The sequence below is a fragment of the Magnolia sinica genome, chromosome 14, assembly GCF_029962835.1.
Source record: "Magnolia sinica isolate HGM2019 chromosome 14, MsV1, whole genome shotgun sequence".
Classification (NCBI taxonomy): domain Eukaryota; kingdom Viridiplantae; phylum Streptophyta; class Magnoliopsida; order Magnoliales; family Magnoliaceae; genus Magnolia; species Magnolia sinica.
This window is the reverse complement of record NC_080586.1, coordinates 18,615,527-18,626,619: the sequence shown is the minus strand read 5'-3', so window position 1 is coordinate 18,626,619 and position 11,093 is coordinate 18,615,527. Positions and strand designations below refer to the sequence as shown.

Genomic DNA, 11,093 nt, shown 5'->3' with positions numbered 1-11,093 from the left:
GAGGAGGGTGATGGTGGTGGATGGTTGTCGGGCTTGGAAGAGGAGGAGGATGAGGTAGGGAGAGATAGAGTTTGGGATCCGGTCGGGGTAGGGTGCAGCAGGTAGGGTTAGAGAGTCGGGTCGAGTCAGGTCGAGTTACTAGGTAACTCAAACTTGACTCGATTTGAGTTCGGATTGGGCGAAGCCTACTCAGTTCGGACTGACTCACCCATTCGGTTCAGGTCGAGACGGATCTGAATGAGTCGGACGAGTCGAGTTAGCCGGATCGAGCCGTCCCGTGCCCACCTCTAATCCTGTCTGATTAATGACCTTGAATACGGACAGTTGAGATCATTTTACAAAAATAGTTCTAACCAATAATTCCATCCATCTATTTGATTGTCCCATCATGGGTTGCTAATGATTCTACTAATGGTGGGCAATCCTAACCCTCTCATCCAGTGGATTTCATCACATGATTGATCTTATCTTCGCATGGTAGCCATCAGAACATGTTCTAGAATTAATGGACAGTTTAGATCAGTCCTGTAGACTGTCCAAGCCAGCAGATGCAACTAGGAGCACTACAACTTATAGTGCTATGAGAGCATTAGAGCATTTCTCAATAAAAAGAACCTACTACCGTCTTTGCCCCCAGAAGATAGACGATAGTATCACAAAAATACCATCCATTAGCAACTTCAAGCTGCGTTTGGCTGCACAAGCGAATTGAATTACAAATTTTCAGTTTAAGCAAGACCAAATGAATAAATTGTGATTAAACTCCCTAGTAATTAAAATGAGATGTAGCCATCAAACTGCAGTTGCATTCCTTTCAAGTCCCACTCCGAAGGAATGTGATTGTGATTTGGAGCAAAGTCACTCAATATGAATACCAAGGAAATTACAGTTATGAAACATCAAGTTTATGAAAATAACTTTTGTGATTTATTTCAACAGTGCATCCAAATGAAACATTATTCTCATTTTCATCAGAAATAATTTATTTGTAAACAATTGTAGAAATCATATAATTACAGGGATTTCAGAAATTGAGGTATTCACGATGCTCAGGCACGTTTTCAGTTTTTGTTCCAATTGAAGTAATGATTCAGTGATCCGAATACTTGATGTTATCGGCCCACCAGTAGATAAGCCATGCACTGAAAATACAAAGATTGGAAGAATCCTAACTGTTCAAAAGAGACATTGTAGGGTACTTTAACCGTTAGCACTTTCCAATCTGGGGCTCATCTGGATACTGAAACATGGCCCCTATTTGACCCACTCAAAAAAAACAGAAAACCCAAACCTGAACATTGTATGATATCTCTCAGAAATTTATCTCAATTCATACAATGCAAAGGTTACTTTGTAATGCCTATACCAGTGCCTTTAATGCCACTTCTTGTTTTATTGCAACTGCTGTAACATCTTGTAAACACAGGTTTAAAAAAAAAGAAAAAAAAAATCCCACGTGAGATTACACTGTTATTGACAAGACCCGTTTGATCTCACGGCCGTGATGCAAGCTTTCCAATCTCACTGCTAATAGGTCTGCATTCTCAATTCCCATGTCTCTCAATTCTATAGGTTTAACTGATTTCCCAAGCCCCTCTGATAGAAACCAGATTTCTCTCACATGTTGAATTGAACTTCCCAAGTGAAGCTTGCCGTGTGAATCATTACACTGAATGCTCGCCTTTTAATTTTACTTGGTGCAGTCAAATCCATGACAAACAGAAACCCAGATTATCAGTACGAGAACCAAAAGAATGGCAAGAACAACTAACTTTATTTTCATGTTCTGAAACCACATTTTCCGCCGGATCTGTGTCCCATGCTTCTTAAATGATTGGGCCTGAAAAAAAAAAAAGAGAGAGAAGAAGAAGAAGCAATTAGAGCCATTATTTAGTATTTGGAAGGGTTAAATCTTAGAAAATGCAGGTGAGGGTTCCCAATGGTGAGTAAAAGGAAATACGTGATCACGCAGCTCCTCCGTTTTATCTTGAAGAACGTCTAGCCTTTCCCCTCTGTCAAGGGCCTGAAAGTATTTTCACGGTCAGAAATATACAAAACATAATATAACCATCAATGTGTTATCATTCAGAGAGGTCGTTTGGAGCAGAGATGGAATATCATGGGCTATCGAATACTGCAATAACATCACCTGACATTTTGATCTTTTTGGGAGAACACATAAGGAAATGCCATTGGGTAACGAGTTCTAGAGTCCTAGTCATCAAAAAACTTGAACTTTGAAAGTGTCCATCCATGGTTCAGTGATCCAAGCCAGACCTGATGGTCTCGATAGTGGATTTTGTGTGTGTGTGTGTGTGTGTGTGTGTTGGGGGGGGGGGGGGGGGGGGGGTTGTTCCCGGCTATATTCCAGACTGGAAGATCCTAATGCCAAATGTGCTCCACGAACCCTTGGAATCATACGAGAAAAAAGGGAAAGAAAGGAGATGGGGGAATTCAGGGGAAAACCGAAGTGTTTGGCTTGACTTGTAATTCACAATCCAAACATCCACCCAAATCCAAGAAGATGAGCTCTCCCAGCTTCTTACTTAACGAAATGAAATTCAATCAAAAGTCCTTTAACAATTCTCAAGCCAGAGTATTTATCTAATCCTGCAACTACCCAAACAAACCTTGTAATTAGTTGCCCAGGATTCCAACTAAACATAACCACCTAAATATCCAAAACATCGCCAGGATGCCTGCCAAATTTTAAATTTAAACCAGAAAATACAGGTTGTCCACCTGCATGTCCAACACTCACATAATTGGCAGAGAGTCATCCTCCCCCTGCCACACAGGCCCTGTAAACACATGCGGCCCACAGTGTCAGCTGCCCTGATCCATCCCCTCTATATAAGTCAGCCAGCACTGCATCAGATCCCAACACTTGGTGTGGTAGTCGACATACAGATGTCTAAGAGAAAATAATGGCAACAGTTATGATCTTCCAGTTTGGGAGATTCCTTGGGCATCCCCTGTGGGCATTGCGACCCATCAAATCAACATCTTCAGGCACTATGCTATGCAGCCTGCATGTACCATTCCTGGGTGACAGCAAACCATAGATTTGCTGATGAGCCACAGCATTAGTCACGCTTAGCAGTTTGCCCAGTCCAAATAAGCTACACAGCATACGAGATTAACAATATGATTGAGCCATAAAATGGTTTTTGGCCAAAAAATTGTTTTTTATTTATCAAACTTACATGCACACATCAAATTGCAATAATGTCATTGACTTTATCGATATAATTATGCCATCAACAAGCACAAAACACACTGTCATCGGATATGCATTAGGCTCATCACAATTTTAAATGTTCCTTATGAATGGCCTAATTAATTGATAATAACAGTATATTAGAGTACAAAAGCTGATGAAATCAGAAGATTTTAAGGACAGTAAATTAAGGAAATATTGTTGATGGTGGAGGATAGCATTGCATGAGAAGAAAAAGGAAAAGGGTCAGAAGAAATGCTGAAAAACCTAAAAGGCACCATGTGAACATATCTACCAAGGACTAAACATCATACGGTGTTCTCTACTGAGGTTTGCTAGCCCCACATGCACCTCTAATGCAGTACGGATGCTAACCTAGCACATATGTGCAAGATATGATCAAAAAGCAGATAGCATGGTGGGAATATCAGGTCAGGCTGGTCATCAGGTGGGCACATGCATACAAAGACAAAGGATATGTTTCTTTTTTAAATGCCAATGGTCAACGTTCGATTCAACGTACAAATGCGGCTGGCATGGACGTTCCACACATGTGAAAGGTTTTGGTTCCTACCTCGTCAAGCTCTTGTAGCCAGAAGGAAGTCTGAAACTAGCACATTTGAAGTTGCACATGGACTGTGGAGGGTGTTTGTGGAATCACAAACCTTCTCTCCAAGTCAAGGCGTTCCCTGAAGGTAACAGTGGCCGTAACGGCCACCGCCATTACCGTTACGATACGGGCCATAATAGCTGCTATTCCTAGGCTAATTCTAATGAGTTCATTCTAAACTTTATCCTTCCTAGCCTTCCCACACATCCGTCTAAATATCCTCATCACTACAACATTCGATCTCCGCTCACTTTGCCTTGTTGCTACAATAGCATTGTTAACAAAGAACTAAATTCCAGGGCCAAATTCAGTGCAAATAAACAGGACTAACAAGACCCAAAAAATACCACATCCACACAACCAAATTGTATTCTGTGCAGTGACCATTTTCTGCAAAATCATTATCATGCTTCTCATCCAAGGGGCTTGATGTTTACATTAGCTGAAAATTAAAATGCATAAAATCGAATTAAATACCTTGTCTATATTTTCCATCATAATGTTTTTAACTTCTGAAACTTGATCCTTCACTTTTGAAAGCTTTCCAATCTCTTCTGCATGGTCAATGATATACTGCATGTGCTCTTTTATAAGCGGGCTGCAAATTCAAAAACATAAATGTAATTCAGACAAAGAGAAACAGCTAAGAATTGTATCAAAACAGTATTTTGTCCGACAAATATACCCAAATTCTTTGTTGAGACTTTTTGCCATGGCAGTATCAGCTTTCCCACCCCCATATCTCTTTTTGAAGTCTGCTTTGAGTCGTTCTAGAAAGGCTATAGACACCTGTTTTCCAACAGATTCTTTTGCAACCACGCAATAAGCTGCAAATTTGAGAGAGGATAGCCCAACATGTCATCAAGAAATATGAAACAGAAAAAGGAAAAAATTAAAAATAAAAATAGATTGTCTTGAATACAATTTTATGAATAAAATCTTAGACCCCTTAAAAGGGGAGGGAAAAAGGAAAAGGAAAGTCACAAAACAAATGGAAGATATTAGACTCATGGGGCATTAGTAACAGTAAGCAATTGGAGGAATACCCAACATATAAAGAAACACTCGATGAAGCAAAAATATTAATCATCGTATCTTTTGATTGTCCATTCAGTAAAAATAGAATAAATTCGTAGTTTGCAAAAGTATGAAACATGAGATAGCAAAAGAGCCAAAGACTATTTCAAATTTTTTGGCCATGTTGTTACCCTTCACTAGAAGGTAGGCAGGACATTTATGGCCTGTTTGGAAGCTTGTATTTGCAATCCATTGGAATCCAAATTACAATCACACTAGAATCAAGGTGATTTTGAATACTCAGTTGTGTTTGGTTGGAATGCACTGGAATCCAAACCTTCTATCTGGGAGCTTGTGTTTGGAATGCATTGGAATTCTTTAGTAAATTCATATGACTTGAATTTGATTAACTAAATTAGCCTTAATATTCCAAATTAGTATACGCATGTGACATTTGACAAAATGATTGTGATAAGCCCATAGAAATATATGCTTTGGCCAAAAATGAGGAAATCCCGAGACTTAGGTGGGCCACAAGCGTAAGTATCACAAACAACCGACTCACCAACATTTTTTTACCATCCATTTACATGGCCAAGGTTTGGATAGTTTGGATCATTCTATCGATGTGATTTTAGTGTTGCAGCTATAATTAGATTGTTTCGGGTATCATCTGCATGCCACTTGTACAATGGATTGGTAGCCTAGCGACACTAATGCATTTCACTTGGTATTACACCCGAATCACACCATTTTGTTGAGATTTTAAAACACACCAAAATTGTGTATTTGAAATGCCTCTGATTCCATTTGCCTCCAAATCCACGGCTGTCAAACGCAGAAAGTAGCTACTTGGATTTGAAATACACCCTTTACCGCCAAATTCAGGCTGCTAAATGATCCCATGGAAGTAAAATGATTCATCTATCCATGAAGAAGGTTCAAGATCTTTGGTAAAAAAATAAAAACTCAAAGGCCATACCAGAAATTGAATCTAAGCCGAGTTGAGTCAATGAGGGAGAGTCACAGATTTTTTATATTTCTTTGTGAAAATATCAAGAAAATCTTTCTTCAATTTTTTCTAAGGATTTATAAACCTATATTCGCCATGTGATCCGACTTGTATCCCAATTCCTGACCAAGTCAAGTCATCTCAAAACAAGTCCAAAAAGAAATCAACAATATTTTCTTTGAAAGGTACGCAACATGATTTTAATACCCACCAAAGAGAACAAAAGCCGAAGATTACAATCAACCAAAATTAGAGGGCATTTGCCCAGTACAACTTTCTCCAAATACAGCAAAGAAAAAAAATATATATAATAATAATAAATAAATAAATTCAAGACAAAACACCAAAGATAATTGTTAATTTCGTCCTTATCGAGAATTCTGAAGGAAATTCCTACTAGAGCTACGGCTTAGGTTTGGGTTGACCTGAACCCAATTGACGAAACCTGAGCTTGGGTTGAGTCGGGTCAAGCTATCAACATCCTCGATTCGGATTTGGGTTCGAGTTGGAAAACGCCAACCAAATTTAGAATTGGCTTGATTCAGGTTGAGTAGGTCGGGTTGGGAACAAGGTATTTCATATCAGTAATGGTCACCGCCATTATTGATAGGGTATCGGTCATAACGGCCGACATGAGGGCATAACAACCGTTACGATCCCTGTAACGGTTGAAAAACAAAATTGCCCAAAAAAATCTTTAAAAAAAAAATAGAAATATCAGAAAAACGTAAATATTCCAAATATGTATTCATTTTTTGTTTTGAACATGTTTATGGTTGCATAACGGTCCACTCTTTGGTAAGAGTGTTGTATCTGGTTGTCTAGTGAATTTATGAACATGGTTATATGTCTCTAATATTTACACTTCATAATCAAACATCGGAACTAGAAATCAAGAAAACAAAAAAAGCATAAATAGCAATTTTTTCGATTTTTAAAAAAGCGGTCGTCGGAGGTTCTATTTGCCCAAATCGCTTTAATATACAATTTTAATCATAAAAACTATAGTAAGAGTGGTCGAAATCTACTATAGAATAATCTAGGAAAGTTTTTGGAATAAGAAAGGTGGGAAAATAAAGAAAAAATTAATTTAAATAAAAAAGTGGCCTTTTTTCAATCATTATAGCCCTGTAACTAGAGTCATTATGTCCTGTAACGGCCGATATGATCCCAAAAAACCAATATTGCGTAACAATCACGGTCGTTACCTACATGTTTCTGCCTTTACGGCCGTATCATAATAGATATGGAACACCTTGGTTGGGAATAATCACATGTATTTGAGTCAGATTGGGTTGAGTATAAATGAATTCAGGTTAGGTTTGGATTGGGGCACCTTAGGTTGGAATTCGAGTTGGGTCAAGTTGTGGGTTGGTCCTATTGAAGTGAGATTGGGCTCAGGTTGACCCTTAACCCGACCCAACCAACCTAAGTTGCACCCCCAATGCCTAAATCCATCTAAGCACCAATGTGGATTATGCTCTTCCTAGTAGACCTCTGATATCGTCTCCAGCTAAATGTTGAAATCTTTGGAGCAAATCAAAGCCACAATAGCGATGCTTACTAACATTGTTCTTTTCCATTCTAAAAAGAAAAAGAAAAAGAAAAAAAAAAAGCACTTTGGGAAGTTTGACACTTTGCATGCCTTGTTGCCTTGTTTGAAATACCCAACAAGGGAACACACATTCAAATTTATCACATGCCTTTTCTGAGTCTAACTTTGTGCATGGATGCACTATTGAATTGAATTGCAAATATTACTCTAATAAATTGTAAGTAACCAAATTGTTATTTCCTCCAATAACAAGCATTCATGTTTTGGGTCCAGGTTCTCAATTACAATTGCATTACGTTCAAGTTGGCCTTGAAAGGAACACAATTGTTGTGCACTTTTTGTTATTTTTGTATTGTTGAATTGACGGATCGTCCATACATCAATAATGGAGGTTCAATGCTATAATCTTAAAGGTATAACTAATTGGGAAGACATCCCAGTTGCCGTGATTTCACCAAGAAAGGATCTTGGTCTTCCGCACCTTACACCCTTAGGAGAACCTCTCAATGAGACTAGGGTATTCTCTCATGTGTTGGTGAGGGGACCAATATACGTATTTATACGAAAAAAAGTAGAGAAGCTTACCCATCTCACTTTTCCCTTATAGGGTCTCCGCACCGTAGGTTTCCATATTCGGCTTAATAACCATGTACAGGGGTCAGCGCTCAAGCGTCCCACCCCAAACCTATTTGCAATAATCACAACTATAGTGTGGCGCACTGAATCGCTCAATCTAAATAATCCAACGGTCAGATCTAAACCGATGTTCATGTGCGGCCCACCTGATGGAGTCTTACAATTTTGCCACTTCCTCTTGAGCAAACAGAGCTTGCAATCCAGCTCACTCATGAATCCAAACGCATCAGTTCAAATACTAATCTCGATAATCACCTCAACAGCGATACTGAACCCATCTAAAATGATCTCCCCTTCACAAACCAGATTTGAGAAGTTTTAAAGAAAGAAAGAAAAAAAAAAAAAAAGGAACAACAGCAACAATTGGGATTTCCACTCCACCTTATCAGATTCTTGTTGATAATCTCACAGGCAGCACGGGTACCTTCAAATATTCATAGGCGACTGATCACATGGTCACAATCTTCCAACATAGAAGATCGCTGGAAGTAATCGCCAAGCCGCAGTGCAGCCCATGAGATCAACGGTCCGGATCATAAATCATGGGCCCCACACGTACGGAATCCCGCTGCCACAAGTCGGAATAGTAATTCCATTTCTAACAAGTATCGCGCCAAAATCTACATCTAAGAAGTAGTTAACAGAAACGAAGGTGCAGCCCATGAGATCAACGGCGTGGATCATCAAAACCGTGGACCACACATGTACGGAATCTACCAGCCCTGAGTCAGCAAACACAGATTTTCTGATTTTTCTCTATTTCCTATCCAGATTTATACATCTAAAGGAGAAGTGAAAATAGAGAAAGGAAACAGATGGAAAGAAGAAGGGTAAGATGGTAAAAATACCGTATCCGTCCTCGACGAGGAAATTGAAGGTATGGTGGTCGCAGGTGTATGTGAATTTGTTGTTGGAGGAAGGGAGTTTCTGAAGGCATTGAGAAGCGATGGCTGGGAAATTCCCTGTGAATTCTGTGTACTCCACCAGCACCATAGTCCCTCTAGCCACGAAGCTGTATATGAACGATTCCTGACTCATTTCCTCTCCCTTTCTTTACTGAGTCAGGAATCGTCTGACTCGACGAATGAGAACGAGAGATATATACAGAGAGGGTTTTGAGGATTTAATAAGGTTTCTCAACGGCGACTTTTGCTTGTCTTTTTCTTTTTTTAATAATCTTTCTTTTGTCTTTTTTTTAATTGGGATTTTCTACTGTTAGAGTCGGTGTCTTTGGCCGATGCTTTTTCAACGAGCAAAGCAAAGTTAGTACAGTACACTTCGGTTGGAGTGTGATTACAGAGATTCTCTCTCTCTCTCTCTCTCTCTCTCTTTTGCCTCTGTCGCGACTCATCCTCCAGGGTGTGTCGCCGTCTACTGAGATCCACATGGAACCGTCCATGGAATCTTATATTATATGAGCCGCTATGAGAGGATTATCATGAACAGATGTACTTTTGATGATGTTTAATTAGAAATTTTTGGATGGCTCTGATTCAACTGTAGAAATCAATGGCAGTTATCATCACTGGAACGTGATTGTGTGATGATGGGTTGTTTATATTAGTAAAGAGAATAATATCGACGGTTGGAATCATCGGACCATCGAATCATGTGGGTCCCAGCCGGCAGCGACACACGGTTATTCCTTTGTCGCTAGAGTCAAAACAAAGTCCTTTCCCTCTCCATGACTCTGTCCGGCTGGTTTGGTAATGGGAAATCCGTGAAAGGACTGAAAGCGAATCGCGCCTCACGTGCCACTCGGGCAAACGTGTTCATTATCGTGACCGTTCATATGGTGCGACCCAGCTTCATTTCGCGGAAATCAATCTAGTTATACATATGTTTAAAGGGTATATACGCTGTTGGTCTTCTGTCAACCGTACATTTCTTTTTTTTCGCAGCGCGGGTGGTCCCCACTTGATGACTGGACAGGATTACTTCCTGGGCTGCGGATGTTAGCGTTTGGGCCCACTTGATGACTTTCCTGTATCTCGTACAATTGTTCATTTGTTCATCAGTCGCACACGTGCGAATCACATTAGCATTTCTAAATGTGACACGCGGATCCGAATTGCGTGGCCGCGGATTCAGTCACCTGATTGAGGTCGGAACGGGAGCGGATTAGGTGTTACCCGTGTGGAGCCCACCTTGATTAGTATGTTGTATATCCACACCGTCCATCCATTTTTCCAGATCATTTTAGGATTGATCTCAAAACTTCAGTAGATCTAAATCTCATTTGGACCATACCAATGGAAAACAGTGGTAAATGACCGTTGAAAACTGTTTCTGGCTACAAGAGTTTTGGATCAAGCTCATCCTCGTATTTTCCCTTGTTGACATTATCAAAAGGTTGGATGGCAAATAAACATTACAGGGGGCTGTAAAAAGATTTTAACGGTGGTTGCTCAATCACCACGTTTACTGTGGGCATGGTCCACTTGAGATTTGGATCTGCTTAATTTTTGAGACTACGTCCTAGAATAGGCTGGAGAAAAGGATAGTTAGCATGGATATACAAACCATTGTCAAGGTGGGCCTCACGGTAAGGATAATACCTGCTAGATTCATACCTGGGTGACACCTAATCCGCTCCCGGTCCAAACCTACCACGTTCGGTCCGGTCGTGACAGTGGCCCACCTTCATGGTTGTGTGTTGTATATACACGTTGTCCATCGGCTTTTCAGTTCATTTGAGACGTGGGCCTAAGACTGAAGCGGATTCAAATCTAAGGTGGATCATATCGTAGGAAAACGCGTTGATTTAATGCCTATATTTAAAAAATCTTAGGGCTATCCAACCTGTTGATAAGTGATCAAACAGACTTGGATTAAAGGGAAAATATAATATCAGCTTCATCTAAAACTTTTGTGGCCCATGAGAATTTTTTAATGGTCAATTGCCATTGTTTCTGATAATGTGGTCCACTTGAGATTTAGAAGTACTTTATTTTTTAGCCCACATCTTAAATTGAGCTGGAAAAAATTGGATGGATGGTGTGGATATACAACACGGACATCAAAGCAGGTCACTACTTGACCT

At 39.8% G+C, this 11,093-nt stretch overlaps 1 protein-coding gene across 2 annotated transcripts; it reads right to left on the bottom strand.

Annotated features, from left to right (window-relative positions):
* Positions 1 to 1,346: 1,346 nt before the first annotated feature.
* On the bottom strand, positions 1,347 to 9,230 carry LOC131225123 (vesicle-associated membrane protein 724-like). 2 transcript variants are annotated; one of them, XM_058220559.1, is made up of 5 exons: positions 8,899 to 9,223; positions 4,516 to 4,657; positions 4,308 to 4,428; positions 1,961 to 2,023; positions 1,347 to 1,840 (listed from the first exon to the last, which is right to left on the bottom strand). In XM_058220559.1, exons 1-5 carry the CDS (start codon positions 9,086 to 9,088, stop codon positions 1,691 to 1,693), a joined length of 666 nt encoding a protein of 221 aa, XP_058076542.1. In that variant the 5' UTR covers positions 9,089 to 9,223; the 3' UTR covers positions 1,347 to 1,690. The 2 variants fall into 2 exon arrangements, with proteins under 2 accessions (XP_058076542.1, XP_058076543.1); XM_058220560.1 differs by lacking the exons at positions 1,347 to 1,840; positions 1,961 to 2,023 and adding an exon at positions 2,540 to 3,070 and having other exon boundaries at positions 8,899 to 9,230.
* Positions 9,231 to 11,093: the final 1,863 nt, after the last annotated feature.

Excerpts from the sequence above, each read along its gene's own strand:
- LOC131225123 (XM_058220559.1), bottom strand. The coding sequence starts at position 9,088 with ATGAGTCAGGAATCGTTCATATACAGCTTCGTGGCTAGAGGGACTATG. Across the intron at positions 4,429-4,515 it reads AGTCTCAACAAAGAATTTGG|CCCGCTTATAAAAGAGCACA; the intron begins GTATATTTGTCG and ends TTGAATTTGCAG. Across the intron at positions 1,841-1,960 it reads CGGAGGAGCTGCGTGATCAC|GCCCAATCATTTAAGAAGCA; the intron begins GTATTTCCTTTT and ends TTTTTTTTTCAG.